At 35.7% G+C, this 20889-nt stretch overlaps 3 protein-coding genes across 3 annotated transcripts in view; 2 read left to right on the top strand and 1 right to left on the bottom strand.

The window, feature by feature from the left end:
• Positions 1–4: 4 nt before the first annotated feature.
• Positions 5–2992, bottom strand: LOC107716634 (uncharacterized). Its single transcript, XM_016523130.1, has 7 exons — positions 2905–2992; positions 2669–2726; positions 2422–2546; positions 1498–1567; positions 1155–1388; positions 615–797; positions 5–329 (listed from the first exon to the last, which is right to left on the bottom strand). Exons 1-7 carry the CDS (start codon positions 2944–2946, stop codon positions 124–126), a joined length of 918 nt encoding a protein of 305 aa, XP_016378616.1. The 5' UTR covers positions 2947–2992; the 3' UTR covers positions 5–123.
• A 237-nt stretch (positions 2993–3229) lies between these two features.
• Positions 3230–11367, top strand: LOC107716612 (zinc finger protein 512-like). The gene is made up of 16 exons (XM_016523113.1): positions 3230–3260; positions 3800–3891; positions 4117–4172; positions 4304–4353; positions 4531–4706; positions 4798–4881; positions 4963–5082; positions 5161–5285; positions 7232–7318; positions 7409–7507; positions 8718–8885; positions 9021–9215; positions 9512–9613; positions 9803–9865; positions 10621–10719; positions 10821–11367. The coding sequence occupies exons 1-16, from the start codon at positions 3232–3234 to the stop codon at positions 11256–11258; spliced, it is 1983 nt and encodes a 660-aa protein (XP_016378599.1). The 5' UTR covers positions 3230–3231; the 3' UTR covers positions 11259–11367.
• A 1183-nt stretch (positions 11368–12550) lies between these two features.
• The window catches only part of LOC107716651 (general transcription factor 3C polypeptide 2-like), a 19429-nt gene continuing 11090 nt past the window's right edge, over positions 12551–20889 (top strand). Inside the window, 11 exon segments of the mRNA XM_016523146.1 lie at positions 12551–12713; positions 13588–13809; positions 14041–14260; positions 15123–15417; positions 15526–15602; positions 15704–15781; positions 15865–15983; positions 16713–16926; positions 17021–17132; positions 17274–17385; positions 20287–20318. Coding sequence (XP_016378632.1) covers positions 13626–13809; positions 14041–14260; positions 15123–15417; positions 15526–15602; positions 15704–15781; positions 15865–15983; positions 16713–16926; positions 17021–17132; positions 17274–17385; positions 20287–20318 — 1443 coding nt within the window. The 5' untranslated portion in view covers positions 12551–12713; positions 13588–13625.

Below are 20889 nucleotides of genomic sequence, written 5' to 3' on the forward strand. Positions count from 1 at the left end.
CACGCCAGTCTTAAATGTTTATTAGCAGGCTTGTTATTTTTGTCCACTTATATGACCATATAACAAATACATTGAATTGTCATTTTCAACGTTTGACAGTTAAAGCATTTGATGCAAGACTGTTTACTTGTACCAGTTTAAGACAGACTGAAGTTTGATCATTGCATTATTATTTGCTGGACACCCAAGAAGACCATGGTACGAGTCATGGAAGAGCACATTAACATGTTCCACAATGTTCACTTGAGATGATGCTACATTGAAGCTGGGGCACACGTAGTTAGGGTTGAAGGTATGGTGCATTGTCACCAGTACTGCTGGTTTATCAGCTGTGAAGACAAACCAAATGATTTTTTCCCCGTAAAGAATAACTTAACATTAGAATTACATTTTAAATCGTCTAAAGTTCAAGATGTTGCAAGTATGAAGGGCTAATGACCTATGAAAGACTAATTTGCAGACTTGAACCATTATTTGTTTCAATGAAACCTGTATATATCATGTTGGTTGATATATTGACATTAACCTTAACAAAAATTAGCTACTTTCCTCTCAAATACAATATTAAGATGTGATGTGAAAACTAGTTGAACATTGTTTTAATTAATAATTACCTGAAATTTTCTTCAGTGCTTCTTCAATGTCAGTTCCAGCTCGTGAGACCACAGGACAGAAGACCAGTATCAACTGACAGTCCCGTAATTCACTTTCTCTAACCCCCTTAAGTTGTGCAAGAATGTGCCTGTCCGTTCCCAAGGTTTGACCGCACACAAGTGGAAGCACTCTAACTGAAGGCTCTGCAAAAAAAAAAAGGGGGGGGGGGGGGGTATGAAAAGTGGGGGCCCAAAATTGTGAGACCACATTGATTTTTAATTTCATTTTAACCTTGAGTTATGACGAGTTTAATTATTAATTGAAATATTTAAGGTTTTTCAATTCAACTTTTTACTCAAATTATGTTTGTAATAAAAACTATTATTTTAGAAAAATGCTAAATGGAAACACTTTCACTAGTGCTTTCTAATTTCAGGACTCCACTGTAATAATGCAAAAATACATTTTTCTAATCTCTTATTCTTACAACAAAGTTAAATTTGAAAAAATGTGGTTTTGAGCACTTGGATGAAAGGGCATGTACTCTAACTCTTACTCACCAAAAGTAGTCTGTATGGTTGGAGGGGTCAAATCTTTTTGGAATGAGCTTGGAAATTTTCTCCTGCTTGATGTTCCCTCTGTATCCCAGTCCTCTTGTCTAGCTGATGCCTCAGTGAAACTGTTCAAGACCTCAATGTACGGTTTCAAAGATGCCTGTGCTGCTTTGAGCTGATCCTCCACTTCTCTAAAAGCTCGAAGGGACTCCTTCAAAACATCCTGTACAGCGGCATCATCTAGGAAAAAGTCGTAAGACTACTATGAAGCATGCCTTTTACAAAGTGAACTCCCTTGGTTCTCTGCTACAACTGAAAATGGTAGATTTGTAAGTCATAAGTAACTCACTGCTTTTGTTTTTGTGCATTAAATGCTCCAGTGCACCGGCAAACGTTTCTGGGCCAGGTCGAAGCGAATCCTTTTAAGAATCAAATAATGAATAATTACAGATGAATACTCAATTATCTATTATATAAACAAATGCAATTTATGGAGCATGCCCATATGCATGCAATTTACTCAATTTACATTGTATTTGGTTTCTGTAACATGACCTTTTACTGTTAAATATATAAGATTACCCCAAAAAGTCACAATATATTAATATTGAAGTATATTCATATTAAATATTTGCACACCTTCTGGTTGTCAAATGTTAGTGGAACATGTTCCACAAGTGATGAACTACCCCCGTTTGAACTTCAGTTTGGAGCAAATGGCCTAAAACATGCATCCAAAATATAGTTTGGTACTTGTTGGTTAGATATGATATCTTGTTATCTAATACCACGAAACTCCCAGGGGTCATCAAACTCGGTCCTGGAGGGCCGTGTCCTGCAGAGTTTAGCTCCAACTTGCCTCACACCTGCCTGGAAGTATACCTAGTACAGGGTTCCTCAAATCTTGCCCTGGAGGGCCAATGCGCTGCAGAGATTAGCTCCAACCCTGATCAAACTCCCCTACATGTGATTTTCTAATGATCCCGAAGACATTGATTAGCATGCTCAGGTGTGTTTGATTTGGGTTAGAGCTAAACTCTGCAGGAAAGTGGATCTCGTGGGCCAGATTTGAGGATCCCTGACCTAGTAAGACCTTGATTAGCTGGTTCAGGTGTGTTTAATTAGGGTTGGAGCTAAACTCTGCAGGAACCGGCCCTCCAGGACCGAGTTTGGTGACCCCTATCCTAAACTTTTAGAAGTAACTTCAGTGTGCAAATATTTTTGGAGGGCCACTTAAGTTCAATTCCACCAGCATCTTGACCAAAGACATTACCTTCACCGTGTCCGTGATAAGCGCCATAATCGTCCTTCTGAGCTGAAAGTTCTTAATACCTGGAAAAAGCTCATTCAGATCCTCTCTGGTCAAAGTAAAGACTTGAGCATCATCAATTCCTACATCTAGAAACAGGTGAACAATGTAGCATGTCACACTGCAAGAGCTTAGTTTAATACATTTATTTTTAACAGGTGTGATAGATAAATGGCATTATAAACATTATCAGGTAACATAGCCTACATACCATCCAAGACAGAAGACTGAGAGATTGCATTGATTTGTTGTAGGAGAGCTCTTCCCTTCTTGAAAGTTTGGAAATAAAGATGGTAACGTTAGTTATATTTTAACCCTGACACAAGCACCCTTTTATATAGACTTCCTTGCCAGCACATACCCATAATATTTGAAGCAACAGTAGTGTGCTTTGTATTATTAATATTAGTTGGTAAATAAAAGATATTAAATGTCTGTTAATTGTACCTTTTCCTTGGTGGACCTCCATGTGTTTGAATTAATCCACATTAGTCCACTGGCAAACCAAGAAGACCCTGCGCTGCTAATTTCTAGTGTATTGAAACCGAAAGTTGATGTAGATCAAACTAAATTGGTTAAATTCTGTATACAGACTGACCCCAGTTCAGTTAAGGTGCATCAACCGCAGCAAGGTGTAACAACAGAGGCGTGTCAAAATCTGATCTAGGACCTGCAGTCACCAGCGATAGGTTGTTGTGGCGTGAAGACCCGCCCCTTTTGGTGTGTTGTGGGAAGAGAGATTTCTCATTGGCTGGCGAGAAATGTGGACGTATTATGTATGACGTGATCTCGCCGAGAGGACGGTAATGTTACAGCGAGTCTTGATTGTTTTGTGAACATTGAGAGTTGAATATGCCTTTCTAAATTTAATGTTTAGGGTATGTCGATGTCATACGGATTGTTTGACGGTTGGATACATCCGCAGAGGGTTTATTTGACGTAGTGCCGTCATGCCTTTTTTTTTTTTTGGGCTGGGCGTATTAGTGGGCAGTGATGGTGGCAGTGGTCTTGAAGACTATGCACTGCAATAAAGGTGCATGTAGGGCTGCATGCAGCTTCAGTGTTTAAATGCAGGGTTAGTCCATGCATTCAAATGTGTTTTATTTTTCAAATTCTTAGTCTTAGTGCAACAGTCTTAGTATCAGCTTGAGGGACATTGGATTAATGAAATACTGAAATTCCACACAGGAGCTTACCTATTTGTTATATAGGTACTATATATATAATATATAATACTGTTATATATTTGTTTTTGATTATGATAAAATAATCACGTAATATAGATAGTAGTAGTGGATCCCTATGCATGCTTCTGTATCTATCACTGATTTTTGTTGAATAGGATCATGGATCAGACCCATTATAACATGTCTGCTACATGTGTACCAAGCAGGAGGAAAATGTCAAAACCAAAACTAAACCCCCAAACACCAGGTAATTATGTATTAATGAAAGATTTACTAAATCGGTAAGTCCTATATGGCTTATTCTGAAGTTGTTGCATTCCCAGATCATGATTAAGTATGAAATGAATTAAAATTACATTAGAGGGCTGGTGTAGAATTATGATCTCTTTTAGAGCTGTTACATTTATATTGTTTTTTTTTTCATTTAAATCTATTATAAATTATTCTAAAAAATTGATTGCAATTTCAACAGATGTCATAAAAGATTTGGGAAGAGAGGCTGAAGGTAGTGGAACGAAACCATCCAAAGTAAGACCAAGCATCCTCAACTTGAGTTATGCATCAATATGCCAGCGGATAAGATATATATTTAGGCAGTTAATAAAATTAAACATGATATCATCAGATTTTATTATTGCATTTGTGTTATTGCATTTCAGAATGAGGGGACAAGCTCTCAGAAAATAAAGAGAACTTACACCAGAAAAAAGTGAGTTTTGTGTTTTCTTGTAAAATGTAAATTTCATTTAATAAATCTTAAATACTGCTTTAGTCTGTTCTCAGAATCTTTTCATAAGGTTTGCCTCTTAAATAGTAACTTATTGCACCATATACTAGATTAATAATGGTGTCAAAATATTAACGTAACATTAGCACACTTCTTAAGGTACCATGACCTCCAGCCTGTGATTATGAGACCAACAGAGGATTTAGATTATGGGTCATCTTGCAGTTCAGTTATCACAGTCAGTGGTTTGGAAAGCCATCACATGCTCACTGACCACACCAGCGGAGTGATGGGGAAAACTGATGGATCCAGTTCAGACACTTTAATAGAGACAGGTAAGTACAGACTTAAATATATTTAAGTAGAATAAATTGATATATGACATTTTAGATTATGTCCAAAAGTTGCACACGTTTTATGCCACAGATTTTAAATTGAAGAAGAAGCAGAAGATGGAGAAAACTGACCAGCCCTCCTTAAAAAAGTACATTGAGGAAGTAAAGCAAACAGGTATGCAATTCTTATATTTTTCTTTAATAATCCGCATGATAAAACATGAAAAGTACAGACTACATCTTTTTCCTTTAACAGTACCTGTTATAGTTCCTGTTGCTCAGTTCAGTCAGAGGAATCAGATAACTGACAGTCACAGCATGCAGGAGCAGAAATCATCTCAGCACACCAAGAAGGAGTCACCTGTTTATCCACCAGGTAAATGATACAGTCATGCAGACCGAATGAAAACAGCACAGACACATTTTTTAAGTATTCATTTGTGGTTCTTTACAGGAAGTCAGGAGGAAAAATGGCAGCTTCAGATCTTGGCAAAGGGTAGAGTAAGCTGCCCAAAATGCAAAAGTGTTGGAAGAAAGACAGTGGATGGGTTAAAGAAGCACCTGGAAACCTGCAAGTTGGTATGTGCATATGGGTTGTTGACGTGACATGGCATTTTCACAGTCCCACAAGATAAAAATGAATATAATTAATATTGTCGTTATTTAAAATGCAGTAAATCATTAAACATTTCTTTGCCCTACATGGACCTGTTGTTATAAAAGCTGCAGTGTTATTTGATTTTTTACATTTCTGAGCCAAATCTCAAAATTGTCCTATGGTGTGACTGTCTCAAGCATGGTTCAGTAGATTACAAGTTTTATAAATTAAAAAAAAAAAAACATAAAAATGTTAATAAATACCTCCGGCATAATTGTACAAGTGTCTATTTTAGTAAATGGCAATCTTTTTTTTTATCCATATATTTCTGAAAGCGTAGGAACTTGATATATTTTGTCTCTGAAAACCATGTCCTATGGTGTGACACCATATCCTGATTTTAAATTGGCCAATTCCAGAACAAAATTACATTAGTTGAAGGATCCCATTCATGATTATGTTACTGAAGCCCCCTGTGAAACCCATGACATGTGCACATGGTCAATTTCTGTCTCAGAATTGTTCAAATATTTTACTTTTTTGGAACCACTAGAAAAGTGTTACGTTTTGTTGTCCTTTGGTATGACACCCTTAAATTATATTTTTTAATTAAAAACTGCATTTTAAACTACATAATCATGGAAAATTATGCAAATGTGTCTTGCTAACCGCTAATGACAGGTTAGCTCGGAATAGCAAGGTCATTAATTGACAGAAAAAGGCTGAAAAGTCCTGTGGTGTGACAGAAAATGTCCTCCGGTGTGACGCCTGTACTGTCACACCAGAGGACAAGGTCTCTTTAAAAAGCATTTTAAATAATTAAATAAGATTTATTTAACTTCCTTTTTATTCTTTTTTTGATCATTTTCAGTGTTCTTAAATGCAATAATTACATTAAATAAACTATTTTCTGATGTTTTTGCAGAAAACTTGTACTGTTATAAAGTGTCATGAAAAGAAGTATAAAATGTGGTCCTTTGTTTTTGAAACAGAAAGAATTGAGGGAGAGAAATTACTGGAAGAGAGAGGACATGGAAATATAGACAGAAAATGAACAGGGATCCACGCAGAAGGGAGGAGATCCTAAGAGAACGATGCAGAAAGTAAATAGAATCAAAATGATGCCTTAAACGGGGCTAGAAATTTTTCAGTAACATACTGATTGACTAAGAGACTAACTTTTGTTGATGAAAATAATTTTTTGTTTTGTTTAAAAATTGTTTGTTTAAAACAACATATTGTTTGTATCAAAATTAAACTTTCTTTCTCCTTTGACATGTTCAAAATTAAATAGAAATAATTTAAGAACTACCATTTCTGTCCTTTAGTGTGACGTAATGTCCTATGTTGTGACACACATAAAAGAACCACAGATTAGTTTTTATCTCAAAATATCTTTAAAAAAAAAACAGTTGAGTATTGTAATGGGGGGATATAAATATCACTCATCTTAAAATTGTATAATTTTCAGCAGGTTTGAACGGATGACAGCAAAGTCTGTCTTGTTGTCAAAGTTTGTCCTGTAATTGTCCAACAAGTCATGGGGGAAAAAATGATGTTAATTATAATTTCATATTAAATAAATAACACTATATGAAAATAAGCATCTAACAATGAAGATAAATCTCTCTCATGCTATTTATATATTATTAAGAGTTTTTTTTCTTAATTTTTGCTATGTCACACCGTAGGACAAATTTATGGTACAGTTCAGTGAAAATGTAAAAAAAACTTTATATTTTCTCAAAGATCAGACTTCACACTACATAAATATATGCATTTCTTCTTTTAAAAAATAAGCATTTTTTACTGCCTATTTGTCAACTACCCATATAGCAATGTTTGTGAAAATATCATAGAGATGTACCAGATTTTTTTAGTACTCGTTTGAATTCTGAACTTGATTTTGTTTTTGTTCTTTGTGTAGAATCCTTTTACATGTACAGACTGTGGGAAACAACTGAAAACTTCAACTGGAATGAAGTACCACCTCATGGCTGACCACAACAAATTGGTTAGTTTTTTTTTCTAAATTGGCAGTGGCATTGACAGTGAAGACGATGGTGTTGATGCAAAGATTTCTTTCTTGTTTGTCTTTTTTCAGTCCATTCCAGATACTGGGAATGACCTAATTGACCAAGCAGTGAAGGAAAAATTGCGGAAAGTACTAAAGAGGATGGGCAAATTAAAATGTTCAAAAGAGGTGTGGTCATATTTTACAATTAAAAGTACTTTGCAAAAAATAATTACTTCACTTTTTTTAATAATTTGATGATGCAGTATGGATGAAACCTTTGTGGAGGTTTAATTATGTGAATTTGTAGTGTAATAACAATAATATTAAAATATATTTTTTATCTGTATAGCTAAAAGTTTAAAAAGAAATTAATACTTTTATTCAACAAGAATACAACATTTGATTGATCAAACGTGACAGTACAGGCATTTATGTTACAAAATATACACCAAAGAATCTTGGGGGGGAAAATGTATGACAGTTTCCACAAAAATATTAAGCAGCAGAACCGTTTTCAACATTGATATTAATAAGAAATGTTTCTTGATCACCAAATCAGCATATTAGAATGATTTCTGAAGGATCATGTGACACTGAATATTGGCTGCTGAAAATTCAGCTTTGCCATAACAGGAATAATTTACATTTTAAATAATTACATATATTAAATATTTAAATATACAATATTTTTGATTAAATAAATGCAGCCTTGGTAAGCATTAGAGACTTATTTCTTACAAAAATATTAAACAATTTTGTAGATCCAAACCTTTACAAAAAACAGTGTAAAAGTGAAAAATAATAAAAGGTAGATGAAATGATAAATCAGTAATAATAATAGTAATAGTAAAATTTTAAACAATGACTGTATTCCATTGCGGATGTTTAGAATTACTGCTGTTATAAATACAGAGTTCTGGCATGAAACTCTAGATGGCGCAGTCCGATAGGTCTAGCTCAATCTGACCTGGTGACATCATTGTCACATAGCAGCTGATTGGCTCTCTCCTGTATTGGTAGCCAATGAGCTCGCCGCTCAGTATTCAAATACCTGGCTTTTGTTTGCTGTAGCAGTTGGCAGCGCACTTCAGAAACCCTCCACCTTCCCCAGCTCCACCTGTATAGATCTGCTACGGGGTGATTCATGTATGCTATATGGGGGTTATTCATATGTGTTATATGTGCAGCAGCAGTATTTCTTACATGCTTACAGCAGCATGTTGTGGATGTTTTGGCAGTAGCAAGTCTCGGTACTTGCTCTGCCGCAGTAGCGTAGCAGATCTATTCCGCCAAGACCAAATACATTAACATTGTCATGTACATTACCATGCCAATCCCTCTTAGAATTGTCATGACAACTCAAATACCTTAAACAATGCTGAATGTTTTGTTTTAGGGTTGCACTGGAACGTTCACTAGTATAATGGGTTATGTGTACCACATGAAGAAATGCGGCAAGGAGCCGTCAGAGCTGGAGAAGCTCTTAATGAACTGCAAACACTGTGGAAAAGCGTATCGTTCCAGAGCGGGCCTGGAGTACCACCTCAAGAATGAGCACAGTCCGGTGAGTCCTCCTCACCTGTGTTCAATTCCCTGTATTAATAAACTTTAAATTAAATGTCTGTTCTGACATAACAGATTCTCATTCAGGCTGTTGATGTTTTCACGAATGAAAGGTCACTATTATCTGTTGTTGCAGACGACCCAAGAAAGTGAAATAGAGGAGGTGAAGACACAGAAAGAGCCCATCCCAGAGCGAACACAAAGCGGACGCGCCAAGCGCTTGTCGGCGCAGGTGGCCGTGTTCCACTTGAAAGAGATCGCCAGTGAGGAGCTGCTGAAGGAATGGCCCAAAAGGAAAGTGCAGCGTGACCTGGTACCAGACGACAGGAAGGTGCTGCAAAACATGTATATGTCAAACTATATCGACATGTTGTAATTGCAGGGCTGTGAAGAAGTCAGAACCTGTGTGAAGCTTTTTGGTAAGGCTGCATCACCTATGTTTGTTTTGCATACTAAGATTTTTATTATTTCTGTTGACGATGGTTGGAATCTTCGAATTTGCAAAAGCACACTTTCGTGGATTCACTAAAAGGTTTTAGTTTCTCTGTCACTTTTTGAGGACTGTGAATGAAGAATCAATCTTGTATTAATTTTTATAGGCATTTATGGTGTTTTGTGTCCATGTAGCTGAAGTATTCTCGTCCAGGGTTGCCGGTTTTTAGCCAGGAGACTCTACGGAAGTGGAAGAATGAAGTCAAACTGCATAAAAAAGTGCAATGTCCTAACAAGGTGTGAACTTCATGCATAAACTGTTATTATTCCAGGTGTTTTTACCATTGTGTTCGAACTTAAAGGGCCATTCATTAATGTTTTACGTATGTTTTGCACTGATTGTAGCATTATGCAAAAGCAAAGATTTTCTGTGAATGAATGGTTTGCTGAATCAATGTGTAATGATCATCTTTGTTGTCAAATTAGGGATGTAACTGCTTCTATACCAGTGTATCTGGCCTAAAGGCTCATCTTGGGCTATGTACCTTGGTAAGAATAATTTCCCTTTGATTTTAAGAACACACAAAATACAGTTAAAATAGTAATATTGTGAAATATTATTACAAGTTAAAATAACTGTTTTATATTTAAATATATTTTAAATAGTGATTTATACCAGTGATGACAAAGCTATATTTTCAGCAGCCATTACTGCAGTCTTCACAAGATCCTTCAGAAATCATTCTAATTTGCTAATTTGATTAATTTAGCTAATAATTCTAATTTGCTAATTTGCTCAGTAAACCTTATTTATTGGTTGCTTAATATGGAAACTGTAACACTTTTTAGGATTCCTTAAAGGGTTAGTTCACCCAAAAATGAAAATTAGGCTGCGTTTTACTCACCCCGGAGGCATCCTAGGTGAATATACATTTCAAAAGAATACTATTTATTTGAAATAGAAATCTTTTGTAAGATTATGAATGTCTTAACTGTCACTTTAGATTAGTTTAATGCGTCCTTGCAGAATAAAAGTATTAATGTCTTTGAGAAAATTATACTGACCCCAAACTTTTGAGTGGTGTAGTGTAGTTTAACCATAAAAGATATTCATCTGTATAGTATACAGTATATTGTGAAACGAAATAACTATAGCCGTGTTATTAGTACCTAAATCAATACGTTTCTACGGTTCTCTAATATTGATTTTTCTTGTTTAATGCACATAATTGGATTTGCTCTGGAACAGGATACAGTTGTGGAAAAGATGGTTAATCTTTTTTTTTCTCTCTCTCTCTCTGCAGGGAGAATTTGAAACTGGGAAATTTAAATGCTTGATATGTAAGAAAGAATTCAACTCTGAAAGTGGAGTCAAGTACCACATTAATTCCATTCATTCTCAGGTAACACTGTCATTTTTTATTTTATTTCATTTTATGCTCTTTATATATCATAAAAATATACATTTTAGAGGAAACATTCTCACTCTTATTATTTTTCATAGGACTGGTTTGTTGTTCGGTCCAAATCTAAGAGTTCAAAGTTTGATAAACTGCATAAGACTCATCCAAAGGAAGATTCCATGAGGTGTCCAGACCTTCCCTCACCAAACCCAGGCCTCAGTTTTCCCCAAGTACCCAGCGCCTGGCAGGATAGACAGACGTCAGCGGTGCCCTTATCAAGTGGAACAGCAACCCCAGGAAGAGTGGAAATAAAGAGGAAGGAAGGGCCAAACAAACAGAAAGAGAAGGAAAGCAGACAGGAGAAAGACTGCTATGAGTTCAGCGGCAGTGACAGTCCCAGCAGCAGCAGCAGCAGTAGTGAGAGCTCCAGCAGCGAGTCAGAGGCCGAGGACTCAGCGGCACACAGACATGACGAATGGGCCCTCAGCAGGCCCCTCACGAAGCCTGTGTCCAGCCAGCAACCCGGAAGTGATTCATAAACCATGTCTGCTCCTTTTCCAAATATCTAGTTTTTCCAATGTTCACCTCCAAAGATTAAAGAGATAGACTACCATTCAAAAGTTTTGGGTCGGTAAGATTTTATTGGATTTGAAAGATGTCTCTCACACTCACCAAGGCTCCATTTATTTGTTAAAAAATACAATAAAAACTGTAAAATTGTAAAAGATTATTACAATTTAAAATAACTGCTTTCTATTTTAATATATTTTAAAATGTAGTTTATTCCTGTGATGGCTTAGCTGAATTTTCAGCATTATTACTCCAGTCTTTAGTGTCACATGATCCTTCAGAAATCATTCAGATATGCTGATTTGGTGCTCAAAAACATTTCATATTATTATCAACACTAAAAACATTGCTGCTTAATATTTTATTGGAAACAATGATACTTTCCACAATTTTTTTTTGATGAATAGAAAGTCAAAAAATAATTAAAAAAACAGCGAAATGTCTTTACTTTTGATCAGTGTAATGCATCCTTGCTGAATAGTGTTTTTTTTTTTTTTTAATGCTAGTGTATATATTTGTAGGATATGCAGAATTGTGCTTCCCTTTTTATTGACAAGTACTGCATATATAGAAAGGCCACTTGCAAACATTTTAAAATGTCTTTGAAAGTAATATCACAATTTTACTTGAATTTGATTTCATTTTAGGAATAAAATATAAGCAATGTATATTGAATGTCGAGCATTATGTTTATTTTTCTGTACGCTATGCTCTGTACCTTTAAGTTTCACTGTGGACCAGTGACCGACATTATTAAAACAGTTGCATGTAACAATGTTCATGAATGCTGCTATTTTTTTTTTCTTTGCGATATCAAGTGTGATTCTGACACCACAAAAATGATGCTCTGTAATAGTTGAATTTGTGACAGTGATCTATGCTGCGTAAGCCTTTAGTATGAAGGTACAGAATACGTGTTCGTGGTTGACGGAGAGAAAATGAGTTTGTTGAAACGCATTTACCAGCTGTTGTCTTGATTTGAATTAAAATGTCTATTGAGGTCTTTGTTCATTTTTTTTTTTTACACAAATTCACATATTCCTTTATGATAACAAAACATGGACATTAAAATAAATATGCACAAAGTAGAAATAGCTTACAAATGTAAAATCAGTCCTCTTTCCACGTTGTAAATGAGAAAAATGACAATAAAGTACTCTACTCTGCTTGGCCACATTGATACCACCTCGTGGTCAGGCGGGATCACGCACAGATTTAAAAAGCTCTCTGGCGGCAGTGCTGGATAGGGGACGGTAGTGAGTACGCGAGCGTTACAACATGGTGGCGACGGCAAGCTGATGTCAAAAATGCTTTAGCCGAAAAGTGTCGTGGAAATTAGCAAATTTCTGAACAGCACGAGTGAAAATAATCGTTTTAATTGAAATCGGGAACGAACACATTGCACCTGGCTGGGATCTGATTGCGTGAGTATTTCCTTGTGTCGAGTGAGTTGGATTCGAACCCGCGTGAATCTTATACTGTGCGGTTGAATGAAAGAGTGACCGATCATCCTGAGCCACTGTTTAAAAACACATCGAGTCGGAGAAAAAGCCCATGTCTTTCCTGTGCTTTCCTAGCCTAGAAACAAGTCTTTTGAGACTATTATAAAGTTGAATTTTAGAAGATACGTTACTGGTCTTGGAAGGAACCTATCTCAAGGCAGTAACTTATATGTTTATTTTAAAAACCGTTTTATGTTGAGTGGAAGCTTTCTACAACGTAATGTCAAATGTATTTATTATTTATTTTGCAGCAGGAGATTGAATTACTTGAGGAATTGTTGTTCAGCAAAACTGAGTGAGCTCAATGTGCTGTAGGCAAGTCGCCTGTCATCGCTACTTTGCGCATGCGTGGATTTACTACGTACTTTACTACTATTCTTGTATCACACTACCACAGAGAAGTGCCAACAAAACCCAGTAGCCCCTCACTGCAGAAAAAGATCCAGGGGGCGAGGTTGGATTCAGATCCAACTCCTCCCAACTTACATATACCTAAACCTACCCGTCTCCACCCCTGATCCCTAAACCCACCCATCTCCACCCCTAAACCTACCATCTCCACCCCCTAGATGTGGATCCAACCCTGCCCCCTGGATCTTGTGTTCTGCAGTGAGGACCATCTCAACAAAACTGTTGCATGATGTCGTGATAATACTATGATTTTTGTTTTGGATACGGATCTTTTGACTTTGTAATATGGAAATTGTTTGAATTCTGTTTTGAACACGCTTATGTCTAGGAGAATATATATTTATAGACATTTGTATATAAAATCAACATTTTTCTTTACTTCTAGACTGTGCTGGCAGCAGTTCTGCGGAAGAACAGGTATTAATGGTAGCTGCTGCCCTGAAGTTGGGCGAGCAGAAAGGCGAAAAAATGGGTTTGCCATGTGAAAAAGACACTGATGACCAATCGGCACAGATTAACCTTGAGAGTAAAGGAGCCACTAAGGATTCAGGTGAAGTTCTTGACTCTTCAGAGCCGCAGAAGATGGAGTTAGAGATGCAAATGCCTGGCAAGTGGCCAAAGACCAATTCTGATACAGTGCTGCATTAGTATCATTAAGATACTATTATCATTTTTAATATTTTGGATGAGTTTTTTTTAAAAATATTTTTTCATTTTAGTTAAAGTTTCAGTAATTTTTTTGTGTTTTTGTCATTTTTTCCAAATATGTCTAATCAGAAATGCATCTAATTCCCACATTATTCTTTGAAACTTTTTTTATTGTGTCTGGCTTTCTTAGGACACACACCTAGCTCTGAGGGTCCCCCAGGCGTGAACCAGGAAACCCCAGTCAATACAGAGGGAACCCAAAAGAAGCAAGCACCGAAGGCAAAGACTCCCGCCAAAAGGAGAAGAAAGGAGATCGTTTCACAGACTCCACCACAACATGACAATTCAGCAGCCTCTGATACTTCTGAACTCACTTCTAGTGGTCGGCCCAAGAGGAGAGCTGCGAAAGTGTATGTTCTCCAGTTGTATGCAGTTTCCCCAAATCCATACAGCATGCTGAATGCAAAATGTACAATCACTTGCAATAAAACTGGTTGTTAAACAGCAGTCACATGCAGAAAAAAAAACAATTGCAGTGTTAACATATTTAGAAGACATTACTACTTTATTTAGTTTGTAAATTGCAATATTTATTATATCTCCTGAAAACAATGCATTGCAGTCCTGCAGCAGAGTGAGTAATCTTTCTCCAGAATAATCAATGGTCAGATGACATGTTCTGATCAGGACTTGAACTTACAACAATCATAACGTTGAGCTACTCACAAAGTGGCTTTTTTTTTTTTTTTTTTTTTTTAAATCAGAAGCAAAACATGGATGGAAATAGAAAACTCACATTCGCTAAACAGTTTTTGCACTTTTGCACACAGCATTTCAACACAAAAACTTGATATATTTCATTAGGATGCGATTTGTTCTGATCAGCTGTTTCTGTGGGGGCAGTCGTGGGCTAAAGGTTAGAGAGTCGGACTTGTAATGCAAAGGTTTTGGGTTCAAGTCTCGGTAGCGGCAGGGATTGTAGGTGGGGGGAGTGAATGTACAGCTCTCTCTTCCACCTTTTAATACCACGACTGAGGTGAGACCCTTGAGCAAGGCACCGAACCCCCAACTGGGCACTGCCCAGAGTGACCCACTGCTCCAGGTGTGTGTTTGTGTGTTCACTACTCACTACGGTGTGTGTGCACTTGGATGGGTTAAATGCAGAGCACAAATTCCAAGTATGCAACACTGTACTTGGCTTCTCGTCACTCTCCATTTTAAATTTTGTAATGATGTTGTTAATAATCAGTTTTTCTTTTCCATCTTGATTAGTGCTTTAGATTATCTCCACAACCTTGCCAAGGATCTTGGTGCTCCATCAGAATCCTCCATGAAAGATACATCCAAATCTGGTGAAGTAGATGGCACTGACCAGAAAAAGAAAACGCCAAGGAGAAGGGGGGTGAAAAGAAAAATTCCAGATTATGAAAGCGACTTGGATGACGATGAGGACTTTTCCCCAGGAAAAAACGAAGAGGCAGAGAGTGAAGATGAAGAAGAAGATTCAGAGCCAGACCTCAGCTTGAACGTGGAGCGCAGATTATCCAGACCACCCAGAGGAAATTATGCAAGTTTATAATCCGATACTTACTAAACCTTTTGCACTGTTGGATGATTTTGACATTAATTTCCATATCTGTGTTGTCTAATTTTTTAATTGTGTTATGCTCGGTAGCAGTGTCTGCTTCCAAATGGATTGGCTAACAATGTCATGGAGCCTGTTTGGAACTGTTTTAGTAGGACCAAAAAATTGTAAGCCATCCACCGATGATGTAAAATATAACAATTCATATTATCTGTATCACTTGTGTCTTGATAATGCTTGCCCTTCTTTTACCGAATGCTCTTGCTAGCCGGGATGAAAACTTTTCCCCCTGGGTATTTCCAGAGTGGATTCCTTTTGCCAAAGATTGGCATTTTCTGTCTAACAGGTATCAGTGTAGCTAAATACCTCATAATATTAATGGAATCAAAAAATTCTTAATTTTAACAGTCGTTTTGTTTCAATTAACAGTGAGGCTGAAAAATATTTGCCCCAAGAGAAAGAATCCGCTTCTTTTACCTTTACACGGGAAAGCATCAAGGGACAGATCAAACTGCAAACAGTGAAGAGGTAAGATATCATTAGTTTACGATTAATTTCAACTAGTACTGACCTAAAACATTTATTTGAAGTACCCACTGAGACTTAATATTTGAATAATTTAACAACACATTCATGTTTCTCATGATTCTCTACAGTTCATAGTTAACTATTTCAACAAATAGAATAATTATAAATATATTGCTTTTTTAATAAACAGTTATTTTTAATTAATTTAATTATTAGCTTCAACTCACAAACCCCTTGCAGTTCATACCTCAGTTAGGGAAACCCTCAGATAGTAGATTAAAAACTTTTCAGTCTTTTTTAAAATGTATTTATTTTTTGCAAAGCACACTACCATTCAAAAGTTTGGGGTTGGCAAGATTTTTTAAATGTTTTTAGTCTCTTACACTCACCAAGGCTGCATTTATTTGATAAAAAATACATTAAAAACAGTCCTTTTATGAAATATTACAAATGTATTTTAAAATGTAATTTACTCCAGTCTTCAGTGTCACATGATCCTTCAGAAATCATTCTAATATGCTGATTTGGTGCTCACGAAACATTTATTATTATTATCCATGTTGAAAAAAAATTTCACTGCATAATATTTATGTGGAAACCGTGATATAAAATTTTTTGTCAGGATTCTTAGATGAATGGAAAGTTAAAAAGAGCATTTATTTTAAATGGAAATCTAAATAATGCATAATAAAAAAAATAAAAATTTACCGATCCCAAATTTTTGAACAGTAGTGTATGTGTACTCATATCACATCATTCTGAGCGCTGGGATGCTCTTTTCTTTGTGGGGGGTCCTGTGCGGTCCTTGGAATGGTGCCCATGTCCTGACGGGGCAGCCACAAGACAGTATGCTGCCATCTACTGCCACAAAGGCATGGATGACGAACACAAAATCAACAAACTGCACACAGGCCCTGTCTTACTGCAGCTATGGGAAATCGGAGACCTTCAGTGCAAAAGCAGGTGACCCAGATAAGACACTTACAGATCGGCTTTAAGAGGAAATGTTGGGTTTTACAATAAAATAGTAATTTTTGACTTTATTTCCCCTCGTCAGGCCCTCGACTGCTCCTCATCTAGCGTATGCTTTGGCGATAGATTACGGATGCATCTGGAATATAAGGTGGTGTCCTGCGGGAGTGTGGGAGCTGCCCTCTACCAGCAGAAAGGTATGAAATGACATTAGACCAAAAGGTTTAAGAATATTCATAGAGAGAACAATTTTATTAAACAACTGTATTAAAATTATGCAAAACAGAACGTTTTTTGTGTGTGTGTGTGTGTGTACATGTATTTTGTTTTTTTCTCAGGCTCCACAGATGCCTAGATTAGGTGTTTTAGCAGCAGCTTTCTCTAATGGAAGAATTGGTGTCTACAGTCTTCCACACCCAGAAGCCCTTGCAGCACACCATCAGAGTAAAGGTGAGTAAATGGTGAAAGTCATAACCTATGCTTCTTATTTCTTTAGTAAGGTTATATTTTTTAGCATTCAGGTCCACTTGAAGTGGATGTTCCAAAGACAGTCAAAGTTTCGTTTTTCCATGACTATTTTCACTCTCTGTCTCTTTGACACTTGAGGCTGTTTTTTAGAACAGATATGTCCAATCCTGCTCCTGGAAAGCCACCTTCCTGCAGAGTTGAGCTCCAACATCGATCAAACACACCTGGACCAGCTTATCAAGGTGTTAAGGGTTACTTGATAATTACAGGCAGGTGTGTCTGAGCAGGGTTGGACCTGAAGTCTGCAGGATGGTAGCTCTGTAGGGGTGGGGTTCCCTGCTCTGCTGGAATATGGTCACTCCTAATTTAGAAACTCCCAGTGAATTCATGTGCAATGTGTTGGTCCTTCCAGAAGAGGGCAGCACAAGACAGAAGAGCCTCAAGCCAAGTACTATAATGCATTTTTCCCATTACCACTAAACAAATGCTAATCTGTCTTGTATGATGTCTTTGCTTAATTTTCACAAATATTGGAAAACATAGTTTAAAACAGAACACACTGAATTTCCTAAAATTATTTGGAAGATTAACTGTTTAGCTGCTTTTGTTTATTTATTTATTTATGAATAATAAAACAAATAATAATAATTATTAATAATTAATCATTGTATTCATTATTATTATTGTTATTATTAAATGAATGAATAGATTCATTGGTTAAATCAAATGATTATAACAACAATAAAAATAATTATTAATCATTCATTAATTTAATAATAATAATTACAAATAATGATTAGTAATATGTAGCTATTAGTACAAATAATGATTAGTAATACAATAGCTATTATTATTTATTATATAATAATAATAATAATAATAATAAATATTATTATTATTGAATGAATGAATAGATGAATCAATCAAATCAAATGATCATAACAAGAACAATTATAATTCATTCATTCATTTAATAATAATAATATATATGTTCCTTCTCACTGACCTCAGACCTGCTCTTTGGCTTTTATAGCATGTGCGTTTTGCTTGTTTTTTATTTTTTTCACTTGTTTTTTTTTATTTTTTTTTTATTATTTTTTGTTTGTGTTGTCTTATTGGTATTTGTTTCTTTTGTTTATGTATTTTTATTTAGTTTTTTATTGTCTTTTTATTTAGTTTTTGCTTATCCTCTTATTTATTAATATTTTGTCAATATTTGTTGTGCATATGAATGTAAAGGAACATGTTTTTTTTATTTTTGATTGTTTAACTTTTTGTTTGTTTTATTAATTTTCTTTAATTTAGCTTTTTTTTTTATTCATTTTTGTTTATTATACATTTTTATTGTATAGTTGTCTTTAATTTTGTTTTTTATTGCTTTTTTGTTTTTGTTTAATTTTTTGTTGTGTCGTCTTTCCGTTGAATTTTTAGGTTTAGGCTTTTGTTAATTTATATTATTCTTCTAATTTCCTGCAAATCACCATATTGTATAGAGCACATGTGCATTCATTTGAACATTTTTGTACTGTAGATTGATTATTGGTTTGTTTATTGATTGAAAAGAACCCACAGTAGCAATTATATGAAGTTTCAAAAGACCATATTCCCACTTCCCATTATGTTCTCAGGTCTGGAGGTTTTATGGTAGATAATTATAAATAGGTTTTATCTGAAGTGAAAGGGTGTCCCGTGAAGAGGTGACAAGAGAGACGCAGACTCCTCCCTTGTCAATGGCGATAATTTACTGGCTTGTTTTCATCAGACAAGGATCTATAATTGAAATGACAAAAAAGATGCATCGCTACGCAGTTGTTAGTGTTTGAGGCCATGAATTTCAGCCGAATACCTGACACCCGTTTCCTCCGGGCCTGTCAATTAAAAAGACCTTAGTCAGTCCAGAAAAAGGGCCCCTGGTCAGGGCTGTCTGCCATTTCAGAATGAGTGGATCAGAGGTACGATGCTTTATCGACCTGATCGACCCGTCACCGCTCTGTACGGCTCCGATCTAAAGCCATGAAAATATATATCACTTTCACACTCTTATACACACAGTGTCTGTCCACAGTCACACACACTTTCATACACGTGATTCTATTCACCACCTCTAGCACTTCACTTTTGTTTTATATTGTCAGTTTATTGAGAATATGAATCCCTGTTTAAAGAACTTTGAAATTCTTTTGTCTGTTTTTTTTTTTTTTTTTTTTTTTTTCTGGAAAATATTAAATGAAGTTCAAATACATTTTTATCATTGGATAGTTTGCCAAGTAGGAATGGTTCATAATTATTTGTTTATTTATTTAGTGGTGTTGCTTTATTTAGCAGAGTGCTTTAAGCAGTTTGCACTCAAGGATTTAAATTTTTTTTATTTATTTATGTAAATTCATCCCCTTAAAAGCCATACAGATAAACACAGACATCTGATTCAGACTTCCAGATTTTGCAGTGTTTGTAGGAAATCTGTTAGTTCTAATCTATGCGGTAATGTGCTGTTACTCAATTTGCATGTGAAGAGAACAATTTACACAAAAGTCTTAAAGCAACAGTAGCAAAAACAGCCCATTTAATTCTAATGGTCCAAGAGGGAGAGTGGAAAATGGTCATTAGCTAAATCATGACTCTTTCTAATGCAAAAATAAATAAAAAAATAATAATAATAATAAACTCCGGTATAAGATCAAATGTACTGTGAATGATCCCTTTAAATGATGACATTAAGCTGAACTGCTGCTTGTTTACACTTCAGTTTATTTCAAATAAGCACGTGTCATTTGATCCTTGTTCCTTTGATTGTTTTTCTTGATAAATGCAGACATGTGTTGACTAGTAATGCTCCTATCTATAAGTGCACGGCATTGAACACATTTATGTGCTTTCCAATAGGAGAAACCAGCCAAGCACCGCTGATATGCCGGGTAGGTCAATATCCACTCTGCTAGCATGCCTCTTATTCTCACAGATAAGACTTCTGTCTTTGTTTCATTCCACACAATAAATGACGTATTACACATTCATTGCATTAGACTGAAAGCATCTGACTTGAATGGCAACAGATCATTGGAATGTTTGCTTGAATCTGACGTGTAATTTTCACTGTAGCTCAATTTCACAGTTGAAGTGACTTTTCACTAAAACTGTTCTTTGTATGGCTCCTCTGGGCCGTTTTACGGGCTGTCTACGTAACGTTTTCACACATCCAAGAGATGATCTTCTGGAAATTAGCTGTCATGGTAGAAGGGGCTCCTCAAACGAAATGTTAAGCCCAGAGAGGAGGATTAATGTAAACTTTTTTGGATGATGGCAGAACTAAATAGCTATTGACTATTGAGCAAATGTTAAATTGTGATTATCATGAAATCCTTTATTATTAATTTCATTACTTTATTTATTCATAGGAATTATATATTATAATTAGTGCATATAGACATAAAGAAAGTGTGTATTTTATATATATATATATATATATATATATAATAAATTGCATTA

This window comes from Sinocyclocheilus rhinocerous, unplaced genomic scaffold, assembly GCF_001515625.1.
Source record: "Sinocyclocheilus rhinocerous isolate Xijiao unplaced genomic scaffold, SAMN03320098_v1.1 scaffold1874, whole genome shotgun sequence".
In the NCBI taxonomy this organism is placed as follows: Eukaryota; Metazoa; Chordata; class Actinopteri; order Cypriniformes; family Cyprinidae; genus Sinocyclocheilus; species Sinocyclocheilus rhinocerous.